Raw genomic sequence first — 26560 nt, forward strand, 5'->3', positions numbered from 1 at the left:
AATAAGCTGTTTATCATAGAATTAAATAATAATACCGTATTGGCGAACTGGTCTTTCCGCTTTCTTTACGTCATAAGCATGCGCCTATTGTCCGTTGTCAAATTTAAATGTTTTGACGTCGTCTAGGAGCTGAATGGCAGACGTTTCCTCTCTTTTTTTAAGCCAATACGTTTTTAAGATAGATAAAAACAAAAGTTTAATAACAGTAAATAAACTATTAAAAAATTATAGATAATGAGGGATTTTGATCATTAACGTGCCGTGATCTGCAGTTATGTCCTCATCCAGGGAGGATGGTTTATCCCCAGAAGAGCTGAGAAAAAGACTGTATCAGACTTTTAAAAGCAAAGGAGTGCTCGATGCTCTCAAAGTAAGTCATATTAACAAAAATTCTTCTTTAATATACCGTATTATTTTACATTAGTGTTTAGTGTATATCTTAGATCTTTAATATACTGTTTCTTTTTATACTTTATATTTTTGCTATTTGGTGGTGTAACTGGGACCTTGAGTACACAACTTCGTTCCACCTACTGTTCCACCTACTGTTCCACATGTAATGTGAATGACAATACAGAACCTTGAACTTGAACTTCTGTGTTTTAGTGAAAATGTTTATTTCTCTCCTCTTTCGTCGAATCTGCTTCAGGCACAGCTGCGAAATCAACTCGTCCAGGAGTTAAAATATGTACCATGGACAGGACAAGATCCAGTACCCAGACCGGTCGCAGTGAAAACGAAGCCCGTTTTACTTTCAGCTTGTAACAGCATAGTGGCAGATCATCTCCTCACATGCGGATATGAATACACTCTTTCTGTATTCTACCCTGAAAGTGGCCTAAGTAAGGATCAGGTGTGTATCACAATGGTTGTATCTTCTATATCTGCAGCTTGAAGTGTAAGGACCATCGCTGTATGATTTTGGTTTCTATTTGATCTCCACAGGTTTTAAAGAAGGAAGACCTTTTTCAGCTTCTTAAAATAAATCCAGCCCTTTCCTCATTCACGGTGAATAAAAACATGATCATCTTTACCATACATCTAAAAATTCTCTAAATTAAACATAAATGCACATTCCTATAACGACTTCATTCTTTTCTACAGGTAAATAAATATAATGATAAAGGTATGTTCAATAGACTTTACTTCTAATAAAACAGCTTCTATTTCCAAGTCATGATCCTAATATTTTAGCTGTATTCAGGGTTTCTACTCAGCCTTTTAACGCAGCTGACCAGCAGTTATCCTCACAGTCTCTATCATGATGTGGAAACTCAAACAGACAGCTCATCAAGTTATGGAGAGTCTCTTGGTATGATGACTTGTTTGAAATTAATCATTTTGGTTTCTTGTGTGACATTTGGCATGGCTTTCCTAAAAGTATCCTTGTTTTCTTTTCATTCACAGTCGAGAAGATGAAAATGATCGATAAGGAGTATCAGGGCCTTAGTTCGAGTGAGGACAAAGTGTTTTATTTCCAGTCCAAACTGGCAGCATATAGAAAAGAAGCTGAAGCACAGATGGAAGCAGAAATGAACGCAAAGGTAAACACACACAAACATCTAATACTCTTTAATAATCCGCTTTTAGCTTGCTTTAATATCAATATGTGCTTTAATGTCTTGTCTTTCTCTTAAGCTGCAGCATTTTAAAGAAGTTGAAATCGCTAAGGTGAGGATGGAAGAAAAGGCAAAGTTTCATACGGAGTTTGATACGTTGAAACAAGAACTGGAGAGGACTTATGAAATGAAAGCGAAGGCACTGATGGCGCGGGAGAAAAATTCTATTGATAGAATGCAAAAACAGCAAGAGGTAAAGTTGATCATTAGGTTTTTTTGTTGTTGTTGCTTTCTTTCAATCTCAGAATACTCTGAAGTCTAGAAATAGAAGTCCCTCTCTAAAAAGAACTTTTGCATGTGTTTTTCACTCACTGGAAATATTATATATATATCAGTAAAGATAAACTGCTGATGTAGCTGGGCCTGTGATTGGCCTATAACATGAAGAACTTGATTAGAAAAGCTACTGGACTCCACAAATTAGCTTTGTGCTGATCTAACTTTTTACAAAGGAGTCCTACTTTATTTATTTAAATTCTTTGTGGTGAATTTCAGAATTTTATGGTAAATGGACTGTACTTTTATAGCTTTTTTCTATCTTGTCAAGATACTCAAAGCTCTTTACAACACAATCTTTGTCCTCATTCACCCATTCATACAGCACTCTACTAGATCTATACAAAGATTAATCAGTGCTTTATCACATTCATACACCGGCTGGACACACATTTGAGGCAATGCAGGGTTCAGTGTCTTGCCCAGGAACACTTCTGTATGTGACTGCTGGTGGAATTGAACCCCTCAACCCTTTCATTGGAGGACGACTGCTCTAACCACTCAGCCACAGCCGCCCCTTTTTAACTTAACAAATAATAAACAAGTAACAAACTGAATTGATAACATTTTAAGTAACTACACCGTTTATTATGTTTTGAGTTTGTTGTTCTAAATTTGTGTAAAAATTAAGACTTTATGAGGATTTTTTTTTCTTCCTTTAAACTATATTATTGTCTTTAAATGTAAAACCTCAAGATGAGGCTAACTCTGTGCCATGATTTTATCAAAATATAATTTAACAGTGTTTTTTTTTCCCCTAGATTGAAGAAAAAAACATCTACATGCAGAGACAGTCAGTGCTGAAAGAAATTGAGTCCCTGCGTAACAGAGAGAAAGAGCTGAGGTTGAGAATGGAGGCTTTTGAACAGTAAGAACTTTTAGAAAACTCTTTTTTTTTCTTCTCCCTCTTGATTTTTGGAGCCACTGGTCCAAACTGAAGGTCTCTGCGTTTTTTTTAACAACAGAACCTGTCAAATCCAGGCAGAGAAGGTCAAGTCGTCTGAAGAGCTGCTGAGGAGGAGAGAATTGGCTGTGAAGACTTTGGAGGACACTTATGACCAGAACCTGAAGAATGAACTTTCTAGGTGGTGTTTATTTTATTTTTAACCCAGAATGTTTCTCTTTAGGTTTTATTTCATCTTGTATGCTCATAAACAAATGTACCACTTAACTTTATTTTATCATTTTTAAAGAATAATCTTGAATCACCAGAATATGTCACTGTTGTATTAACTCATTCATCATGAACTTTATCAGCAAAACCCACCAAACTTCAGACTTTTATGCTGAAATGGTTTAATTGTTGAAATGTGTTTTAATTTACAGCAACTCGTGAATTTATGTGTTGTTTATGACACTGTTAGTATCATTCATACACAATTTAATTGACTATCCATTATGTTTACTAATCTTAAATGAAATAATTTCATGTTTTTACAATATTAGGTACCAGTTTGAGCTAAAGGAGGAATTTATGAAAAGAACAGAGAAACTCACTGAGAGTGAGAACAGAAACCAAGGCAAGTATTTTAGTTTTGTGTGTTTTTGATTTTGCACTTTCGTTTCCTTCATGTCAATTTGTTTTTCAGTGGAAACTGCTCGAATCCAAAAGGAGTCGGCTGTAATTACGGCCAGATTAGACGAGCACAACAGAGCATGTTCTGAGCTGAAACGGCTGCAGGTAAAAAAAATCACAACCTCATTCTGCCAGCCTTGTGTATTTTACAGCATTGTTAAATGGTTATAGGATTAAACCATTACTGCTTTAACTTTGATTTTAGAATTGCATGCATGGAATCGGTGATTCTTAACATTTATTTTGCTTTCTACTTTTTCCACGTTTCGCTTATTTGTTGTTTTTTGTCTCAGGATGAACTAAAAACAGCACAGCAACAGATTTCCCTGCTGACTCAACAGAAGGAGCTGCTAAAGGAAAGACTTGACAGCACAGATGACTATCTTAGTTTAAAGAGAGACAAGGTGGAGCTGCAGGGACAGCTGCAGCTGCTGAAGAAACAGCTGGACGAAGCCCAAGAGGAGAACCGGCTGCTCCGTGCAGGTAAAATAAGGGTATAAACTAACATTTTAATAAATAAAGTATGAAAAAACTGCACGTTTGTCCAGTTGAAAAATCACTTTCCCAAGTTGTTTTCTGACTTTGTGAGTCTGGATCCATCCAGGAGTCCATTCCACCGTGAAGCATTCTTTCCATACTGGCTGTTTTTCTGACTGTCCAGCCTACAAATGTGGAGCTTCTGTGCTGTGATTAGAGCTTTTTAGACATTCTGTGAGAGAAGGCAGAAGAAAAGTGGAGTGAGTGCAAGCAGAGGCCAAAGACGCCATTTACAAATGGCAAACGAAGACGGATGTACGTTTTTGTTTTGTTTTTATCCCTTTTACTGTAAAAGAAAACTTGAGGTGATGTAGGTCAGGTGGATCTTTACTTCAGTTATAAACATGCTGGAAACATGTAAAACATCATCTTCCTCTCAGCAGACAAAGGAAGGTGCACAGTGATTTTGAACCAGAAAGACCAGGGGAGGCCACGCCTAGTCCACGATTTACCAGAAATTCACAAACAAGGTGTACCTTTAAGACCAATTCTTAGTATGATTAACTCTGTCACTTACAATGTTTCCAAATATCTGGCGTCTGTACTCATCCCTTTAGTTGGCAGCTCAGAACGCCACATACAGAACACCATGGACTTTGTGGATAAGGTGAGGGATGTTGTCATGGAGACTGATGAAACAATGGTCTCTTTTGGTGTCGCATCACTTTTTACGTGCATTCCTGTTGATGATACAGTAGAGATGGTCAAGATTAAAATCAGACACCACTCTGAGCAGCAGGACCATGTTTTGGGTGTGCTATGGGGTCTCTAGTTTATCCTATTGTTGCCAACCTGTACATGGAGGAGGTAGAAAAGAGAGCCTTGATGTAAAGATGTAAAAAATGGTAGGTTGGCTTTCTTGGACTGTGAGGTCTCAGTCTCTGATAGAGGACATTTGCAACCTGAAGTGTACCACAAACCCACCCACACAGACCAGTATTTGCAGTTTGACTCCCATCACCCTTTGGAGCACAAGTTAGGAGTCATCTGGACTCTGTACCACAGAGCAGACAGCGTCCCCACTAGCTCAGGAGCCAGGCAGAAGGAGAAATCCCACACAAGACAGGCTCTAGAGCAATGTGGATATCCTAACTGGGCCTTCCTGAAAGCAGAGAAGAAACCCAAACAGGACTCCAGTCAGCCATCAGGTGAAAAGGAGGAACCCAGACCCAGACCAGTGGTCATTCCATATGTTGAGGGAGTATCAGAGAAACTGAGACGTTTATTTTCTAAACATAACGTCCCAGTGGCTTTTAAACCCCAAAATACATTACGGCAAAGACTGGTTCATCCCAAAGATCCAGTCCCCCGGCACAAACAGAGTAATGTTGTGTATGCTGTTCAGTGTCAGGAGGGTGATCAGTCTTACATCGGGGAAACTAAACAGCCACTGGCCAAAAGGATGGCCCAGCACAGAAGATCAACATCATCAGGCCAGGACTCTGCGGTCTACACTCATCTCCAGGCCAGCGGTCACTCTTTCAGGGATGAAGATGTTCACATCCTGGACAGAGAGGAACGATGGTTTGAGAGAGGAGTAAAGGAGGCCATCTTTGTGAAAAGAAATCGTCCATCATTAAACAGGGGTGGAGGCCTCCGGGTTCAACTGTCCCCCTCACAATGCTGTGATTGCTAGTATCACTCAGCCCTCTGTGAATAGTAAACAGCCATCTGGGCACTAATGATTGATCGGTCGTTAGGCTGATGGTCCTCCTTTATCATGTGAACATCTAGTTCTGGATGTCAACAACAAACTGGTTGATCCACTTTGAGAAGGTGCTATTTATAAGATTGAAATTGTTGCATATCCTCAGACTGAAGAAGACTTTTGGATAAAAGACAAAATGTTTCACCAAAGAAGAATCCGTCCAGAGGACCTGACTCAACCTTGTTAGATTTCTCTACCTGGATAATTGTGCAGCATCAGGACATTCAAAAAAGGCTTTCACAAAGTTGTAAAGTGAGGTGTGACAGATATTTAGTGTGTGTGAAATCTGTAGGTGGAGAATCCCACAGTTTAATAATTGTTTTTATGAAGAGGATCATATTAGTTTTAGACACAAACTGATCTATGACTCGTTGGCAGGAAACTCGGTAGTCTGGAGCAAAATTAACAGAACAATAAGTAAACAGAGAAAGTGGACAGAAGCATACTCAACTTTTTTTTTTTTTAACCAGCAGTTGATAAAACCTAAACATATATATATATATATATATATATACTGTATATTTTTAGATTATTTGAAGATTAAAAAAAAAAAAAGACAATTGCTGAACAGTATATTTGACTTGATAATCAAAGAGTCAAATGTTATGCCTAGATTTTTTTGCAGCCTGAGAGATTATTGTTTTGTGTCCTATGTTAAAATAGAGGAGTAGTTAAAACGAGTTAAGTGATCGTTTCATTTTGATGACTTCTTTTCCCTTTTAGAGTTGGTCAGACCGTCCAAAGAACAGCTGGTCTTGCAGTCAGAGCTTCAGAGGCTGCAGAGTGCTCGCCGAGTGGACGAGGAAGACTTTAACAGCCAGAAACAGGTGCTGCAGACGCAGCTCCACACTGAGGTCAGTCCCTTCACACCAGATGTTTAACTGTGGGAAATGATGAGATTTAATGTTTTTATGCATCTTTGTGGAATTAAATGTCTTTAAGTCTGGTGACTTATTCAAATCCAAACTTTGCAGAGACATGGTGTGGAGATAATCTGTTATAAAATCTGTTCTGCTCCTGCAGGTGGAGCGATGTGCCCAGTTCAAAGCTCAGCTGTTACAGTGTGAGGAGAGGTCCCAGTGGTTGACTAAACTTGTTGAGGACATGAAGATGCAGCTTCGCCAAACTCAACAAGGTACCATGTGATGGGAAGGGCATGTTTAACATGTCTTGGTGTAGATGGACCCTTCTACTGATGTCAGCTTAAGTTATGCGTGTTTACAATATGTGTGTGGTTAACTCTTCAGCTTCTTCTACAAAGAACCTCTTTCTTATTCCAAGTATTCTGTACATCTTTTAATCTTAGCAAGTACCATATTTGACTTCTGTCAAATATGCTCCTAGTGTCTTTTTTATTAATACTGGAATTAATTTAATAAAAATAGGCAACAGACAGTTTGTGTTTTAGATGAAACCTGCATGTTTTTAGACAACTGTTTAGCTACGTTTTTCCTCTGATCTTTCATGGTGGTTGTTCTTCTGTATTAGAGTTCAACACCCCTTTGTGTTTGTTTTTCCTCGTTCCTCTGTGTGATTCAATCGATCACGACAGCTCTTGAAAACGAAGTGCTGCGTAACCCCAAGCCCTCTCTTGTTGATCGCTCTGTGCTGGAGCTCAGCGCCGACAAGCTGTTTCCTCCAGACGTCTACGTGGACAGAGCTCTGCTGAGAGGCAGGGTGGATTATGATGGTGGTTGTGAAGCAGGTGAACCCTCGAGAGGACACGTGTCACTTTGGAGCGATCCTCCTGACTCTGACATGGAGCTCGTGGCAGAAGCCAAGGCTCGGATCCAGGAGCTGCAGGAGGAGGCAGAAGTCTTGGAGGAAGCTTATCGGAGCTACCAGCAGAGGGCAGTGCACTCCAGCATCTCACACATGCTTCCCCCAAAACCCCATTCCCCACAACAAGCATATTTCTCCCATTCCCCCTGCTTCCCTCCTAGAAAACAAGACTCTCAGCAGTCATACATCCATTTAACACACAAACACAAGACTTTACTCAAACCACGTTCTCCTCAACGTGTTAAATCCCCCACCTTGGTTTCCCACGATTCCCAAATCGCCCTCCTGTCTGCACAACGAGGAGTTCCTGTTTCAGAGGACCACAACCAGCCCCAGATGACAGTTCTTACTGATTATGGTCATCATTCGCCGGCTGAATCTTTCCCACCAAGAGATGAAAAAACTCAGAGTGAAAGTTCTGGTTCATCTAAACGAGCTTCCTGCACATCACGGTCCACTTCCAGGAGGAAACGAGAGGAAAATGCAGAAGGTATCGTTTCAAAAACAAGTTAACACAAGACTTTTATTTTAAAACTTGTCAGAAAAATGCTACATAATTTAGTTGGAGGTTCACGGTGCTTATATACTACTGGTTGTACTTTTTTTTTTATATATATATATTTTTTTTTTCATTATGTTCTATATTAGAGGCAGTTGTGTCTCCAGTGGTGTTTCCTAAGTTGCTGCTTGATGGACAGTTCTCTCATGCCCCTCTCAGCGAGGCGGGCACCGCCAGTGACTTTTCTCCTGAGCTCAGTCTACCTCAGAGTCCTCAGCTCAAGAGCACAGCACGAGAGCAGTCCAGGTACCATCTGGCACGACTTCGGCAAGGACGCTGCAGCATTCGTCCTTTATTTAATGGTGTTGAATACTAACGCTGTCGTGTTTGCTGCTTTTCAGTCCATCCAAATTACAGCCCGTGTTCTCCAGCTCAGAGTCCTCCCCGCAGCCTGAGAAGATCAATCTTGAAGACCTCACAGGAAAATTATCAGGTATTATGAAGCAGCAGCGTGTTGCCGACAGATGGGAGACTTTGTTTAAGTTTGTTTTATTTCTGTCGAGTTTTCTCCAGTTGGTCTTGTCAGCTCCTCGTGTGGATGTGATCCAGAGTTTTGCTTTTAAATGCGTTTGACCTTCACAGATCTGTTGCATGACGTTGGCCTGTCTCTATGGGACAGAGATGTCCTAACGTCCTCAGCAGTTTAACAAAAAAAACATTGCTGTGGAGTCTGTCATCCTGAAAACACGTTCCCCTAACAAACTGAATCTGAAACTGGACTTCTGTTTTTGATTCTTGAAGCCATTTTGCTGCACATCCAAGGACTTGAACTATAAACTGAAATATGTGGTTTCAAGCAGAGATTAAGCTTCAGACTTTGCAGATAAAGTCTTGACGTCTTAAACAATAATAAAAAAAGTCCAGTTGCCTTTCCTCAGTTTGTTGGATTTCTACTTGTTTTCTGCCTCTTCTAAACCAAAAACATCATATGCATCCTATCAGACAAGTGCATTGTATAGTTTAGGGCTGTTGCACAGGAAGTTAGTGGTGCTGAAATGTTCATTTTGGTCAGTAATAAATGTTTGCAAATTGTAGAAAAAAGCTATTTTTGTTGTTTTATTAATATTTGTTAATGTAATGAAGCATGTCCAGTACTGAAGCTTGTTTTTTTTTTTTTTATATATGTGGGTGATTGGCCTCCAACACGTCCCTTCAGAGGCCGTGCACAATAGTGAAGATGAAGGACAGCTGATTATGTATTCTGTGCTGCTCCTCTGGCTCGGCTGCATTATGGTGGAGCATAAAGGCCTCCTTTGTGTGCGTCTCCCTTCAGAGCCCGGCCACATTCCAGAACTTCTCCTGGACACTGCTGTCCCTCTCTCCGAGGAGGCCCCCGATGCCACCCCCAGCCCCCTCACTCGGGACCTCCCAGAAGACCCAATAAATTTGCACGACCAGGAGGGTGAGTCGATGGTGCCCAACAGTAATGAGCATGATCTTGGTTGCGCTCAGGTGATGAGCTGAATGGCCTCGTTCTTACGGTGCCAGTCTGTCGTTCGTTTTTCATTGTGACCATTTTGTGACGTTTGCTGCATCTTAAAATAAAATATGAACCAGTTTGTTATTCCGTATGTCTCCAGAGGTTCCCCAGGCTTCAGATAACGCCACCAGGACAGAAGAGGAGAAAGAGGATGAGCAAAAATGGGAAAAAGAACGAAAAGAAAGACAAGAGCGAAGACAGAGGGAGCTGGAAGAAGCCAAGGAGCGAGAGCGACAAGAACTGGAACGACTGGAGCGAGAGATGGTGACAACTGTTAGACACAAATCTCTCTAAAAAAAAAAAAAATTATTTTCTGAACTTTACTTAAAGAATGAGTTAACCTTAAACATTCACTCTGTCTAATCAGCTGCTGCAACAGACGGAGCAACCAGAAAAGGAAGAAGAGGTTGGGAAAGGAGAGGATGAGGAGCTGAAGGAAAGGTCAAAAGGTGAAAATCCTCTGGAGAAGTACATGAAGATGGTTCTCGAAGGAAGAGCAAAGAAGAATCAGAATGTGAGTCGCACACGTTTGGTAGAAGCTTCTTTAAAACACTTTTACCGGAGTGTTTGGCTTTTTTGTTTGAAGAATCCTGACGGACAGGAAGCAGGAAGAATGAGCCCCGAGGACGAGAGTTTATCTGAGGAGAAGGAGGAAAGGTAATCCTTTCAATAAGCCTGTGTTCCGTAATAAACTTATTACTTCTTTATGATTAAAACAATTTGTCTCCTACTTCAAAGCTACGCCGTTACTTTAGGAAAGCTAATAAAAGCCACATAATCCTTTCCCAATATGATCGGGATTTAATTGCTTTTGTGGTTTTTTTTATTTGGCATCTTCATGATGAGATTTGCTCTGGAATTACATTTAGTTAATTTAAAAATACCATTCTATATCTGGGTTTTTGTGTTTTTCCTCAAGGGTTTCATTTATTAACTCGGTTGGGCTTTTTTCAGCATCGCAGCGTATTCACTCAAAGAGGACGAAGATGATTTCTGGTGAGACGATCGTTGGAAATCTGCTTGTAAAGTGTGAAGACTTAGCATTTTTATGTGTTTTTAACTGATTGATTGTACAATTAAATGCATTTTTACCAGCTGTAAACAGCCAAATAAACACACAATAAGTACAACCGTTTGCTGTATTTTTATTTAAAAAATGAGAAACAAAGTCATCAGGACAATTGAGTTGAGACATAAAAATGTTTCCAGTCAGACGGGGTTCTTGTTGGCTGATTGAGGTCTTCCTGGTGATTGGACAGCTTTTTGTTCCTTTTTGGTTCATTTAAAAACATTTTATTTTTCGATTCTGCTTTATGTTTATCCCACATTGAAGAAGATTTTTAACCAAGTTTCACAAAGATATTATTTAACAAATTGGACAGCATTGGTATTCATACTTTGGCTAAAACGGACATTTTTTTTTATGCCTATGGTTTTTAAACAACTGGTGTGAGGAAGCCCTTTATTTTACATTTATAGAAATCTCATGTACACTGAGACAAAATAAAACTGAACTAAAATAGGTCACAAACAATAATCAGCTATTAAAAGAAATTCAGTTAGAAAAAAGGAAAAGGACGAACACTGCCTGCTTCTGATGTCAGTAAACTGCACATCTGTGGAAACAGCTGTCTTCATGCAACAAATGAAACACGTTATTTCTAACTCAGCTAACAAGAAAAGAGTAATTATTTCAATAATATGAAAATTGCTAACTTTAAACAAATGCAACTTAGCAAATATAAGACGAGGCTTCCATCCTTACAAAGACTAAACACTACAGTCGTAACACTGACACGGCTTTAAACTAATTGTTTCAAATGCAGTGAACATGGGATGCTTCATTTTATTGTGAAACATTTCAAAAGTCTGAATTTTAATTGTACAATTGCTACAACAGCTATTTTTGTAATAATCTGCGGTTTCAGTCTCTCCAGTGGCAAACTTTGACTTTCTTCATTTCTCTAAATTAATCAAAGTTTGTAGATCTGTCCTAAATTGTACTTATTGGTAAAATACACAGTATTAAACAAGTTCTCATGGAAGTATCTTAACAGCTTTTGTTCAAGGATACGATGAGAGACGAGCTTCTGAGGCTAATTCTTACCAAATGTTCTTTGTGTGCTTTATTATCAAAAGACATTTCTTTACAATAAAAGTGGTTTATGTGTTGCTTTAAAGTCTAATGCTCGCCTGAGGTAGAGGAAATGTAGGCCATTGTTGTTCAGAGTAACATCAACAGAATATGGATTTAAAAATGAATGGAAAACACTGAAAAAACAGCTTTACCAAGAAGGTTAAGCAATTTAATTATGTATGACATTTAGTACAGCACGGTCTTACTCGGACTTGGTTTTGGATGCCTTGTATGAACATTATTTGTATCTTAGAGCGCGAGGTGCCAACTAAGACTGGATGTAAGGGCTTCCTTCTTGTTTATGACATTTACATTTTTTTTAATAGGGAGAAAACTGCCAAATTAAAAGGGTTTTCCCTGGTTGAAACTCAGACATAAAGGAATGACGGGAAAAAAAAAAGAGCGAAACAGTTCATAAACCAAACGGCTTTTATGAGCTTTATAAGCATAGTGCAACATCAGCATTCACCAGATAAATCTGGTGGGGGGAAAGGTAAAAAGAACAACAGCATGAATATCAGAACACCGTATTTACCAAAAAACACAAAAAGTCAGCATGTTTGTAGAAGTAGTGAAACAGTTCTTGGTGAGTTAGTGCAAAAAGCACCACTTCTGTATTAGTTTGTTAGGAGCCGGGTTAGTACTGCAGAGTACGCAGCTGGCAGGTTATTTTAGCCGAGTCGCCTTGGTCCAAAGGGGCCACAGTGTGCGAGTGTCCCTGTACGTGTGAGAGTGTGTCGTTTTTAGCGTAATATCCTTTTATGTGTAGGAATTGAGGCATTCCTTTGAGCGTGAGGTGATGTCCTGCAGCTCCCGCTCTTCCTTCATTTTGATGTCTTGGTAGGCATGCATTTGACTGGCGTCCTTAAGGTAGGCCCAGTTTGCTGAGAGAATCATGAGGAAGTGGATCTGGAAGAGAAGGGTGAGGTGGATGGCCAGTGAGCATGTCAAAGCAAGCTACAGGAAATCAGAGCTAAAGTCAAATCATGGACGTCAACACACAAAAAGTTAGGCTTTTCAATATACCATGTGACAAAAGGCATTACCAAAACAGATATTGTTGTAAACGTTTTAGGATTTGCAAATGACTAAAGGAAACTTTTTGTTAGCCAGAAAAGTGAGTGATTGAAAAAAGCCAGAGGTGATGCATGCAAGCGTCCTTTAGCTGGAGGTTAGTGCAAAGCGTGAAGCTCCTCACTTTGTAAACTTGACTGTGCTTCAAAACGCCGTAAGATTTTTACGAAAAAAAAACCCAACACAAAAGGAGTGATTTTGTAAACAAAGATTGTTTATTTTATATAGAAAGTAAAAGCTACAGTCTTGTAAAACTTAAAGAAAATTAAATATATGAAAAATGAAGTATAAGTAACCATTAACAAAACAAACAAAAAAAAAAGTCCTGAAAACTGTAAGCATGCAGGCTTTGTGTTAAAATTAAAAACTGCTCTTTTTTATGGGACTTTGAAAAAATAAAACCGTATGAAACCGTTATCCTAAAAGCATCAGCCGTCTCTGAAATAAAAAATGCTTTTACGCTACTGCAAAACATTTATTTTTCATTTTATAAAAGATGTGAAATTAAAATGAGACTCGTGGCCTTGTGCAGGAGTTTACCTCTTGTACTGGCCTAACCTTTAACCTTTACCGTGTTACACTACTGAAGGGAGGTGGGGTTACCTTGAACTCTACAATACACAACATAATATAATTCTCATCAGTATAACACAGTGGTGAAAGTATTTCTTTTAGTTCAGTTTAAAATAGGCACTATTTTACAAGGATACTGATGGTGGTGTGTGTATGAGTTGGCACCAGATTTCATAAATCAAATAAACATCACATTATTTTTTACAGATCTAAAGTATATTGCTAAGACGTTCTCCTCACCAATACTGCTAATCCGGTGACAAGAATGATTAAGCCTGAGAACATCTTCAATTATTTATCATTAGATGTTCGCACGGATTAACGTCACAGGTGCCGTGTGTATTAAAATGCACATTCTGTGTTGTGATCAAGGCCATTAAATATATTTTTAAGCATCTTAAAGTTATGTTGGACATGTGCCTCTGAGGTTCAAGCTGAACTTGGCTGAAGCAAGGCGTGATGCTGCTTTTGTTTTCCTTATCTTATTTACTCGTCCAGCTAATGCTTTCGTGCCGGACAAACCCAGCTATGCACGTTGTGAATATAAATATTTTCTGTGAATTTCTAGCTTTGCACATTTCTTTTAAATCTGCCATCATCTAAGCATCACCTCACTCTGAGAAGAATTATACTACTTGGACAAGCAACGTTTCTGGATACCAATTGCTAAAAGAATCATACAATCAGCTATTTACATGGCATGTGGATTCTATTGGAGAGATGTAAACTTTTCTATTTTCTTTTTTTTTTACTTGCTGTCAGTGGCAAAGGTCTCTCTCTGTCTCTAATCAGCACAGTCAAATGTGGCGCTGTGATCATGAACCAGTTTAAAACTTAGTGCAGCAGTCTTCCCGACTCTTAAACTTCAAAACAGCAAAGTTATAAGTGGTAGCCATCATGTAGATCAGCTGGTGGAAGAGAACAGAAAAGGCGGTAAGAGCACATGCTGTTGACATCCTTCTCACTGATAAAATAAACCACAGGTTAGTAAAGTGACTAGACATGGCCTGGTCTCTGGTTTCAAGATAAAACATCTTTTTAAAAAAAAGTAATCATGTCAAAACCACTAAAAATTCCCATCATACCTGCAGTTTATGCTTTTTAAAAATGGAATACAGTAGTCCCTCGCTACTTCGTGGTTAATTTTTCGCTGACTCTATCGCGGTTTTTCAAAGTAAGATTGGACAAGACGTACAATTTTCTGAATGATGGATGAGCCGCACGTTCGACATGGAATTTTTACTTGAAATACATTATTTTAAATTATTTAGCACCTGTGTGCAGCCTAAGCTGCAGGAGAAACTTCCTCCTGCAGCTGATCAGCTGATCTCCGCTCTGCAGTGGAGAAGTGGGCGTGACCGAGAGCGCTAGCAGATGGCAGAGCACTGAAATCATGACATTCTGTGCGCTTTCAAAGCATTTAGAGTTTAGAAACATTGTTTAGAATATTGCAAGAGTGTGGGAAGGGTTTAAAACACCTTCATATATATATATATATATATATATATATACACTAAAATAAACTACTACTTGTACTATTATTCCTACTTTGCGGTTTTTCCATTTATCACGGGGCTTCAGGGTACGGATCCCCCGCGATAAACGAGGGACTACTGTACCCCCTGTTTCTTATCAGTTACCTATATGTGGGCAATGGTTGACAGAGAACAAACCCCCTGAAAAATTCCCGCCATGTTTTTTTGTTGTTGTTGTTGTTGCTAGGAACAAGCACACACTGTCTTGACATGACTATTAGAAGCACCACCCATCACTCATTAAAATGGTCTAAAAAAAGAAAAGTATGTGCAAAAAAACGTAAGAGTTTCAACAGGTGGAAACACCTACTGCAGGCTTCCTGCTTAGCTAAAACCCCGCTAACTATCGAACATGAGCTTGTTGGACTCCCAATGTTATTTTACAAAGAAACAAATGGCTGAGAAGCATTAATTCTAAAAAAAAAACCAAGTATATTTAATTTAGAACTGCAATTGCATTTAGCTGATGTTTAGTCTATGTTCTTGTTTAGGTATTTCACATCAACGTATATTATAACCAGACATAAGACGGGAAGCCAGAAGATGAAGCCACAAAGAATGGATGCCTCCCAGTTGTTTGTTGCAATAATTTATTTTAAATCCCACCTCACCATGTAAGTGAAAAGGACATTTTCCTGACTAAAAAAAAAAATAAAAATACACATCAGATAATGTTTCTAGGTGTCAGATTAAATAGTTCCTATCTTAATGCTTTGTGTTCAAATATGTATTTTTTTGTACATTTAGTTTAAATTAGTTATTGAAGGCTTAAACAAATGTGGCATGTTACACAGTGATTGACAATGTGACAGCCTGTTAGTGTGGTAGGAGTGTGTGTAAACAGGATTTGGGATCAATGGTACAAGGCTAATGTCTCAAATGTACAGCTTAGTTCCAAAGTTACAACATGGCAGCACCCAAAAATACTGACGTTTTGGCTATAGTTCTCTACAGAGGAGGTTAAACGCTTCAATCTTCTTTATTTATGTTGATGACGCAGCCAACCTACTAGGGGCACTCATTTTTTGTGACTTCAACTTCTGGCTTTCTGTCCTGTGTCTAGTAATACTATATGTTGAAGCTGTAGCTAAAGTAAACGTGTTCTTTCTTTGTATTTAATGTTAATATGGAAGTTATCTCATACTGGCTCCTGCCTAAAAGTGACTACTTTTTAACAGTGAAATGGTAAAAATCATTACTAATTTCTCACAATATATTGCCTATTGTATTTTGGTTTAAAATTAGCTTTGATTGTTAAAAAAAAGAAAATTCTATGAAATCTAAACTACAAGGTCATTCTGTGCACTAACCTAGCAATCCTCAATTACAAACCGAGCCATATGCATCTAAGCAGATGGTGAACAGCAAATGGAGTTGAGACGAAGTCAACGTCTAATCACCTTCAGTGTGGCTACATAAACCATATACAAATGAAAAGAGGAACACTTGACACATGATCTGCTGATAAAAACCATGCAAAGACAAACTAAAGAGAAAAGAATAAGAAATTAAAGGTGATCTTACCAGGGCGATCACAGTGGCCCCTGCACCAGCGCACGCTACGATGTACAGGTGATAGGACAGGTAGAACTGAAAAATGAGAAATAAAATGAATGATTAATTATTTTCAACAATGTTGGTGTGCCATATCCTGTGCAGCACACCCATAATGTGATGTGTATGGAGTAGAAACAGGATCTTACATCACTGGAGTTGCAGATGTCACCAAGCGTGGATCCGCAGGCCTTTCCTGGAGTGGCGTTCCATGGGATGATGCCTGCACCAGTACAAATAAAGGCATTATTTTGTACTCGAAAGTTGCTTTTGTCTCATAAGTGATGACAAAACATATGAAAACAAACCTTGAGATACAGTCTACTCAGATAACGTCCACAGAGAACAAAGTCTAAAAGTAATATTGACATTTTATGAACTCAATGGGACATTCCACTGATTTCACACTTGAAGATACACGTATCTGTCAGCAAGCAGCTTGTGAAAGGAGCTGCAAAATGTCTGGAAGTTTTTCTTTGTTTAAGCACAGAGACTTCAGATTATGATGAAAACTATACATTGCAAACTAAGAATATGAAGACATATTAGTGTGTACACAAGAAGAAACTCTTGAATTAGGCAGGATCTCAAACCTTATAAGGCATTTTTTGGAAATTTTCTAAGACGAAGTGTTGTTCTCTTACCGTACTGACGGACATCGACGCAGATGGAGTCTATGGTTGTGAAGTTGACCATCGGAGACTTCATGGCATTACAGGTAGACCACATGTTGTAGAAGAGGAAGACTGGCACTGCCGAGAAGCCAAACACGCCGAGCCAGGCCACACCCAAGATGTATGTGAGGAACACGAACTGCGTAGAAAAACAAACAATGCAGTTTTAGAATTTATATGTTAATCTAATTTCATTACAACATAGTCTCTTTTACAATGGGACATCCCTTTAGGACCTTTTTCAAGCATGCATTATTAAAAAAATAATAGTCGTGTGGTTGTGTTAACATACCATTCCACTGATGCAGCGTCCACAGATGGTGGTCTTGAACTCGCTGTGCAGTTCCTTGACGGCACTGGTTGTGTAAAAGCCCTCGGCAAGCAGAATGATTCCATACAGGAAGAAAAATGAAGCAATGCCGTAGATGACATACTGCATCAGCTGTATTCTGTTAAAGAGCAATGTCACAGTCAGGCTTCACTGTTGTTTGTTATGGATTTAAAAAGCACATGGAAAGTGGTCCTAGCGTGGCACACTGCTGTTTGCTGTGGGGAAAATGGCTGCAGATGGTTATTTTCTATGCAAATCTTTAAAACACAAAAATATTGGGTTGTTAACCATGAACAGATGGCTGTGATCAAATTAAGAGATGTAGATGGATGCAAGTCCACATGTGGAGATAACAGGTGATGCATGTCTGGAAACCCTCCACCAAAAGACAGACTACCTCTGTGGACAGCTTAAATTAAACAGTGCATCTGGATCCACACCAACTTTAAACACATGTGCAGCCCACTCTGATGTCGTTCCTGTTTTATAGTCTAGACAAATGGATGTGCTGTAAAAAGGTCCATATTAGGAATGTACTTAAGGTGCATGTGGGAGACTTTTTTTTGCTAAAAATAGCCTAAACAGAGCCTGCTTTATGAGAGTAGTACGTATTGCCTTTGGACTTGTCTTTATTGTGATGGAAAACTGGAAGAACATGTGTTCTATGAAGATGTTGGGGAATAAATCTTGCATGGATGTATTTCATGTAGCATGTATGGAGTGTGTAAGATGACTTACACATCAGTGAGCATGGCATGGTCTGCTGTGGTCGTGGAAAAGTGAGTTTCCAGGATGGTCACAGTGCCAGTGAGAGCCACATGGCCACATCCACAGAACAGGGCTACGCCGGAGAAGCAGAGGATTGTAGCAACCAGTGATGCGTAGGGCACTCCGCCTAAACATTTGATGCAGCACTCAAAGCAACCTATCCAAAACAGAAAACAAAAAAATGTATTGTAGAAATTGAATCTTGACATTAAATTTATACAGTACTGTGCAAAAGTATTGTCATTTCTTATTTTGTTACATTTGCTTCAAAGAACCTAAACTTTATTGAAATCTTTATAAGTGGTCCTGTTCCATTTTTCTTCAGGCATTTAGTGGGCTATCAAAAAAACTGGGGGGGAACTTTCCAAACTTTTTGTTAATTTTTCATTAATTTACAGTCTAGTACTTGATCATTTTCAGAGGAATGTTTTGTTGTTTACATGTATGTCGGTTGTATGTTAAGCCACCAAAAGCTGTTCAATTATTCAGGTACAACAACTCTTTAACTCAAGAGAGGAATAAGCAAAGTGTCAACCTCAACACTAAAAAAATAAAGTTCATTACATTGTTTCAACCACACTGAGACAATTTGTTACCATTTTTTTAACTGAATATGAAAAATACCAAAGACGGAACAGTACGACACACAAAATAAATATAATCTGCAAATATCATTCATCTGTTATTGGTACTTTCTACTGTAAGTCTAATATTACTCCACATTTTATCTGTCCTCATTTCTAAACACACACTGTACAATATGCTGTTGTGGTCAGGCACCAGGATGGGATAGAAACTGATTAAAAAGGCAGGCAAAGTCCTAAGAAAAACTTTGAAAGACCTCCACAAACCCCAAAAAACTACTGATCAAGACTACTGCAAACAATTACAAGAAAGTCTGACTCTTTGAAACCAAAGTACAAGGAAACTAACGGGGGTTTAAAAGTTCTGTACTGTATCATAATTTAAAGATGGTTTGACTTTAACAATAATCATCAGCATCAGTCAACACATGCATATAAGGAACCAAAGCTTCAACCTAACTTCTGTCTATAAAAGAAGTAAACTCCATCAAGCATGACTGCAAAACATTTGAAATGTCAAGAACCAGTGGAAACCACTTGCTGTGTGCCCCTGAGGTTTTACAATTCAGTTTGCCGTAATGTTTCATTTGACAATTCATCACTCCACTTAAAGGGCACTAATGGCCATCCGGCAGGTCAGAGCAGTGGGTGTCTGCCAAGCTGTAATGGAAATCAATGGCAGCTAACCATGATGGGAGTGAAGTGACCCAGATGGGTCTGCCTCATCCAATGTGTTGTATTTTCTGAGGTGGAGCCATTCACCACAATGCCCCGTCTGTGGGCACAGGCTAATGAGCCACACTGTGCCTCCAATCAGATCCACATGTGTCTGACAGGATGCTGCAGAGTCAAAAAGACAACCAGGTCACTGCCCGTTTATGCTTTAGGTCTCACACCATTGCTTCAGGTCATGCTGCAATTGAAGAATTTAAAGCTGCTGTGAGCAATGCTTGTATGTTCTCAACAGGTCAAATGACCACACGTAGAGAAAGAGGCCACTGGCAATGGCTAATCCCAAAAAGTTTCAGTAACTGCAAAATCCACAACTCAACAACATATTTTCACAACCTTTAGCCTTGATGCTAACTAGTTTTGTGTTTTAAACCTGCAAGAAGGGATTCTGACTTGAATCTCATGCTTCAGGTCAAGAATTTCCATATCAGGATAAAATATAATACTGGTACAGTTAATATCCAGTCTTAGGCAGATTTTATCATGAGATGAATGGATTCTCAGTCACACAATAGCACATTGCACACTACACTGATTATTTAACAACAAAAAAATTAAGTCGATATGTGAAAAGTAATTATTTAATGCCCCGTTAGAGGTTAAAAAGTGGCGGAGCAGCCCAGTGTCGCTGATCAAATTAACTTCGTAAACTGATTGTCCACAAAAGTCAAGTCAAGATTCTTTATTGTCATTCGCATCACATGTGGTACATGAGGTGGAATGAAATTGTGTACACAGGGTTCCAGTTACATCCCACAATAGCAAAAATATAAGTATAAAAAGAAACGGTAAATAAAAAAAACAAGACATAAACTAAGATATACGCTGAACGAACACCCAATGGTACACTAAAAGATCTAAGATATACGGTATGCTGGTCACTAATAGTGCAAAACAATACACCGAACAGCAGCTGCATGATTCTCAAAAGTTCGGGTTGGCTATAGTTCACACGCTTAACGCAAGCGGTGTCGGGCTCAGAGCCGAGCCCAAAACTTGCATAAACTGGGATTTATTCAAAGCATGCAAGAAAAATAGAAAAACAAGGTGCCAAAAGTGAAAAGGAAATAAATGTCAAATGTGGTCAAAAGGTCAAAAGTGACCGTATTTACGAAACAGACGTTTTTGGCAGCTTGCTGCAACTGAAGCGTTCAGATTTGGGTCAGTAAAATTCCAAGGAGGAAAGAAGTAATCTTAGGCAGTAATCTTAGAGCAGCTATTGCTGCCCATCAGTCTGAGATGGGTTATCGGACCATCTCCAAACCATTTGGGCTTCATTATTCCACAGCGAGAACAAATATTCACAACTGAAAAACATCCTAGAAAGTTACTGATCCTTCAGGGAGTAGCTGTCCTGGTCATTTTAACTAAATGTCAAACTGTGCAGTACTCGAAGATTTTACAAAGATCTGCCGGAGCTACATCCCAACTCTAAATCATGAAAGATACTCATTTGATAGTTATTGCTTGTTTGACAGAGTTACTAAAAGATTGTGTCTTGGCTTAGTTTGGCTTAGGTTTGTAAAACTGCCGTTGAACAAACTAAAATGTTTCTGGAACAATGTCCTTTGGACAAACAGGTGTTTGATCATAATGTTCAGTCACATTCAGTGCATCGCAAACTAAATACAGCATCTCTGCACCAATGCCAATCTATCAAGCATGGTGGGAGAAGCACTGCACTAAAACCATGGATATACGGAGCGATCCGATGTGGTGATATCTCCGTATTCTTCACATATACGTACAATTTCCGGGAAATTCCGTATCGCATCCCCGGCAGATTCGGTTTTCGGATATCCCCGTATACGGACACAAATGGATCCTAAAAAAATCCCAAAATCCGGATACTTATCTGCGGCAGATCCCGAAAATATGTGACTCTGTTATCCCTCGGGATTCCAGCTTTAGATCTCTTTGCATTCTTGCCGCATCTTTGACGTATGGTTGGTTTCAGATTCACGCATATACGTGACAGATGTCTGTCGGATATTTACAGATTTTTATCTGCGAAGGATCCTGAAGTATGCGATCCCTCGGAGTTCCAGCTTTAGATCTCTTTGCATTCTTGCCGCATTTTTGACGTATGGTTGGTTTCAGATTCATGCATATACGTGACAGATGTCTGTCGGATATTTACAGATTTTTATCTGCGAAGGATCCTGAAAAATGTGTGTATGTGATCCCTCGGAGTTCCAGCTTCAGATCTCGTTGCATACTTGCTGCATTTTTGACGTATGGTTGCTTTAGATTCATGCATATACGTGACAGATGTCTGTCGGATATTTACAGATGTTTATCTGCGAAGGATCCTGAAGTATGCGATCCCTCGGAGTTCCAGCTTCAGATCCTTTTGCATACTTGCCGCATCTTTGGCGTATTACGTGGCAGATGTCAGTCGGATATTTAGATTTTTCATTTATGCAAATTTGGGAATCTGATATACTCTGCCTGTAAATACAGGTTTGGCATGTAGGTAAGCCTTCAAGTAAAATAACTATATCTTAACATGTTTGCAATGGTTAGTTGTTGTTTTTTTGTCTTGCACTCCATTTAGTTTTTATTTGTAATACGTGAAGTGCTTTATATAACTATTTAAATCTGCTATAGGCTACAAATAGTTGGCTTCTAAGATCTTTAACATTTTAAGATCACCCAGTTTTTTACATCAAAATTAATGAGTCTTTAATTTTGGTTTATGTACCATCATCATGATGTACAAATCACAAGCTGGACCAGTAAGCACATTACCATTTCAATAAGAACTATGAAAAATCAGTATAATAAACAGTTTATGAAGCAGTCTAGTAAATACACAGTGGTTTGTATCTTCATAACACATACTAATGCAAACATATCATAGACATGAAAACACTGACCATGACTTTCTTAAAGATTTTCTTTTTTTATTAAAACACACACACACAAAAAAAAACCCCTACGGTTTAATTTGTAAAAAAAAATAGTTGTTGGTGCCTCTTGGAGGCTGCCTCAGGCTGCATTTCCCACTGGGCACTCTGCAATGTAGCCATCCATTCTGCAGGGCTTTGTTTGAAGCTCAGCAAGTTTGTACTGGCATCTGTCTAAAATGTCCTAGTTTTGCTGCTCTCCCATTCAGGTGGATAAACTTTCCATGTGTCTTTGTCTTCGTGTCGGTCTCGTACTCATAGGCATGTTGGCACCCCCTCATTCTTCATCATTTAAAATGGAGCGACCAACAGACTGCCGTGAATTCAAAAGCTTCAACAGAAAACACAGAAAACACAAGGTCAATAAGAGCACTTTTTAAAATGTAATCATAACAAAAAGCAAATGCATCCATATCTCAATTCTTAGATTCTCAAACAAAAAGTTTACGGATGTTCCAAAAACCTTTTTTTTTAATCTTCCCATATTGAATATTTTTAGTAACTCATATCTACCAATAGATGGCGCTTTAACACATCTTTACACGAGGACCCAGAATTTAATTAAAAGTTTTACTTCTTCTGCATTGCCAGAAACTATAGTTTCACACATCTACAATGATGTAATGTGAGACTAAAGCAAATCAGATACATTTTGCATTCTAATTCTAATTCTGTTTCCTCTAGGATTTTTTTTTATTTTTAGCTAGTTTAGTTTTAGCTTAACCTCAGTGCTAACAATGGCTCTTGGCTTGGTAGTCATTGGGGGTCCTCCCCCAGAAAATTTTGAATAAAATAGATGCCATTTCCTGCATTCTGGTGTATTTAACATCTAGTTTTACCTACATATGTAAACTATTCAATAAGTATTTTAGAGTTAATGGCAGAACAAGAAGCACCCTGAGTCAAACATGCAGCATTAACACAGTGTGAACATTATTCAAGAATTGTTTCTATAAGAACATTATCAAATATTTTATGTGAACGTAAGATACTAGCAATAACAGCATTGTAAGAGGGGGACAGTTGAACCCGGAGGCCTCCACCTCTGTTTAATGATGGACGGTTTCTTTTCACAAAGATGGCCTCCTTTACTCCTCTCTCAGTCATCGTTCCTCTCTATCAAGGAGGAACGATGACTGAGTTTGTCTCAGCTCCTCTGACTGAAGAAATCTTTTTGATACAAAGAAGAATCTGTCCAGAGGAATTAATTTATTGAGCCTGCATCAGGACAATAATCTGTAAAGCTTTAGTATATTTGATAAGGAAAACTCATTTTGACTTAACCAATTAATATATTTTCAATGGCAAAATATGCAGGCTTATTTCATATTACTTTCATACTTTCATTGCAGGCTTTCTGTATTTATTGTCTTACTTTTAATGATAAAAATATAACGAGTCACTACTGTCGTTTAGAAAGTGTTTATATTGGAACTAATACTTGTTCACACACAGTTACAACAGCTCACCTGTTCCTTTATACTGACAGGAACAATCCCCTCATCACTACTGGCTCTGCTCCTGACACAATCACATTTTAAAAATTGTCATAACTCAGAACAAATCTCCCCTTTTTACAAAGCCGTATGATCAATTCAGGCAAGTTTCATTAAAGGGTTGAATCATTTAACATCTCAAGACACTTTTCATATACAGCAGGTCTTCACCAGACTCATACTCTTCATTATATAATTATAATAATATTCAGTCAATGAGTACTCTTACCTGCCCACTCTGTGCTGCGTGATGTGGAGCTGCATCTTGGGTGCTACAAGACAAAGATTCAGTTATGTGGCGTTGCATTATAATATTATTTAAATTATATAACAGTATGTTAAGTCACAATGCCACACACCAACAGTTCATTGACTTGATAACTTGAACGGTGTTTTGCAGTAAAATCCAGGAAAGTATTCTAAGTTGATTTGTAGTTCTAAACATATTTAGTGGTCATTTTTTGTCCAACATTGATTACTTCCAGCCTAGATCACAATTATATTAGCAAATATCCAAATATGTAACTTAGACAATGACATCATAAAACAGCTTTTAGAAAAGCAAATAGACACCTCTCACTGAGGAGTTGCCCAACAGTGGTCAGCAGCCACTGGTTATAGAAGTCTCCCATTCCCCCTGTATGAGTGTCCATTTTATTCTGCTCAGTACAACTTTTCAAACAGCCTCAACTTGACGTGACGCTGACAACGCCATGTTGTAAAAGGTCGAGTAACACACCGGTAAAACTACATATTTTACGCTCTAACCACATGCTTGGTCAAAAATAATTAGAACTAAATATGTGAAGCAGCAACTTACTGAAAATCGTAGAGCCGCTTGGCTTTGAATCAAACACGTCGCGTTATCCGAGAAGGACCTCGTTTGTGTTATCCCGCCAATGTAATACCGGAAGTGTCTTCTTCTTCTTCAGTTAAACGGCTGTTGGAAAACGGTGCATTACCGCCACCAACCTGTAAGGAGTTTGGCGACGTGGACAATTTAATTTACAGTTAAGACTCAAAAGGGTTTACTTGTGTGTTTTATCTGTAAATTAAATTGTTTCATGGACTTTATTTTTTCATTTAAATAGCCTGCATCACACTTTCAAGAGACGTTTACCTAACAGAATAAATGAAAAGAAGAAAATGGACAACCATATGTTTATATTGTTGAGGTTTGTAAAGTCAGTAAAATTAAATATTTTATCATTATTGATGAAAAGTTGACATGAAAACCTCACATAAACTAAGAATAAAAAATAGCTAAATCTGTTGAATTGCTGTACAAAAAAACCAATATAGGATGTCACAGTGAGCTCATCCATGAAGTAATTTGCTAATCTGAAGAAGTTCCAATCTGTAGTTGTTCCAATCTGTAGTTGTTGGCTCTATTTTATATTTAAAGTATATGATTACAATTATAAATACCATTAGACTAAATGTGATTCCACATGTGATTATCATTGCCATCTTAAATGATCTTACAATTTTCTTACTTCTTTTGTTTGTTTTTAGGTTTATCGTATGTGACCCATCACATCAAAATGAGGATTAAGTCAAATTTGGTCAAAATGAGCCCATTACATCTTCAGATTTGTGGCTTTCAAAGCTATATTTTGATACTGGATCATTCTGATATCATAAGGGGATTCAGAGATATGACTTAATTTGGCTTGTTGGTTACAATAATACATTAGGCTATTATTTGGTCTGAAACCTAATTGTTTAAAATTTTAATAAGAATTTTTTTTTTAAAATTAGGCTTTTTTTTTTAGACAATTCAATCAAATGTTATACTGATAGAACATTTATTTGTTATATTTTGATAAAACGCAATTTTTGCAAATATTTTACTCAAAACACTTTTAATCCTCACTTCGATGTGATGGGTCACATATTACCTTTTATTGTACTTATATTAAATGAACAGTTTATAAAGTAGTTTAGTGAATCAGGTGTTTTACACCTAACTGCACATTAATATCATTTACATAGAAAACAAAGAATTTGTTAAAAGATTTTTATTAACACACACAAAAAAAAAACTTCACTTCAAATACGTTTTGTCTATGCCTCTTGGAGGCTGCCTCATGCTGCATACGCCACTGGCCACCCTACGATGTACCATTCTGCTCGACTTTTGTTGCAGCTTGGCAAGTTGGCATTGGCACCTATTCAAAATGTCTGTGAGCTTTGTTGCCCTCCATTCAGGTGGATACACTTTCCATGTTTGGCCGTTTTCACTGTCTGTCTCTTCATCGCTCATCAGACATGCAGACGCCCCTTCAAGATATTTGAACTCCTCGTCGGTCAGAATACAGTGTGCAACGGATCGTCGTGAATTTAAGAGCTTAAACAGAAAAGACAAAACATTTGTTATTACTTGTTTTACTTTTGTATTACTGGATGGATGGATGGATAGATGGATGGATGGATAGATGGATAGATGGATGGATGGATGGATGGATGGATGGATGGATGGATGGATGGATGGATGGATGGATAGATGGATAGATGGATAGATGGATAGATGGATGGATGGATGGATGGATGGATAGATGGATAGATGGATAGATGGATAGATGGATAGATGGATAGATGGATAGATGGATAGATAGATAGATAGATAGATAGATAGATAGATAGATAGATAGAT

The 26560-nt window shown here is 38.4% G+C and overlaps 2 protein-coding genes and 1 long non-coding RNA gene across 4 annotated transcripts in view; 1 reads left to right on the forward strand and 2 right to left on the reverse strand.

Moving 5' to 3' along the window:
• Window positions 1-274: 274 nt before the first annotated feature.
• ofd1 (OFD1 centriole and centriolar satellite protein) lies at window positions 275-10563 on the forward strand. Its single transcript, XM_037686481.1, has 22 exons — window positions 275-370; window positions 650-853; window positions 946-1008; window positions 1105-1126; window positions 1205-1312; window positions 1408-1544; window positions 1639-1812; window positions 2657-2763; window positions 2861-2980; window positions 3342-3415; window positions 3485-3576; window positions 3765-3954; window positions 6440-6570; window positions 6740-6851; window positions 7269-7988; window positions 8147-8303; window positions 8399-8490; window positions 9331-9459; window positions 9638-9801; window positions 9905-10051; window positions 10124-10194; window positions 10492-10563. The coding sequence occupies exons 1-22, from the start codon at window positions 275-277 to the stop codon at window positions 10535-10537; spliced, it is 3156 nt and encodes a 1051-aa protein (XP_037542409.1). The 3' UTR covers window positions 10538-10563.
• A 112-nt stretch (window positions 10564-10675) lies between these two features.
• gpm6bb (glycoprotein M6Bb) overlaps window positions 10676-26560 on the reverse strand; it is a 74208-nt gene continuing 58323 nt past the window's right edge. Inside the window, exons 2-7 of one of the 2 annotated variants that reach the window (XM_037687008.1) lie at window positions 18154-18340; window positions 17377-17533; window positions 17055-17223; window positions 16560-16633; window positions 16381-16446; window positions 10676-12583 (exon numbers count right to left, since the gene is read on the reverse strand). In XM_037687008.1, coding sequence (XP_037542936.1) covers window positions 12434-12583; window positions 16381-16446; window positions 16560-16633; window positions 17055-17223; window positions 17377-17533; window positions 18154-18340 — 803 coding nt within the window. In that variant the 3' untranslated portion in view covers window positions 10676-12433. Of the gene's footprint in view, window positions 12584-14007; window positions 14230-16380; window positions 16447-16559; window positions 16634-17054; window positions 17224-17376; window positions 17534-18153; window positions 18341-26560 lie in introns of those variants that run through there. The other variant, XM_037687009.1, reaches the window with a different exon arrangement.
• Window positions 22528-24822, reverse strand: LOC119419652. Its single transcript, XR_005187263.1, has 4 exons — window positions 24725-24822; window positions 24134-24176; window positions 23878-23929; window positions 22528-22739 (listed from the first exon to the last, which is right to left on the reverse strand). It is a non-coding gene; the product is annotated as an uncharacterized LOC119419652 (long non-coding RNA).

This window comes from Nematolebias whitei, chromosome 13 (assembly GCF_014905685.2).
Source record: "Nematolebias whitei isolate Nwh7 chromosome 13, NemWhi1, whole genome shotgun sequence".
NCBI classification, from domain to species: Eukaryota; Metazoa; Chordata; class Actinopteri; order Cyprinodontiformes; family Rivulidae; genus Nematolebias; species Nematolebias whitei.

Excerpts from the sequence above, each read along its gene's own strand:
- ofd1 (XM_037686481.1), top strand. The coding sequence starts at position 275 with ATGTCCTCATCCAGGGAGGATGGTTTATCCCCAGAAGAGCTGAGAAAA. Across the intron at positions 1,127-1,204 it reads AAATAAATATAATGATAAAG|GGTTTCTACTCAGCCTTTTA; the intron begins GTATGTTCAATA and ends AGCTGTATTCAG. Across the intron at positions 3,955-6,439 it reads GAACCGGCTGCTCCGTGCAG|AGTTGGTCAGACCGTCCAAA; the intron begins GTAAAATAAGGG and ends TTTCCCTTTTAG.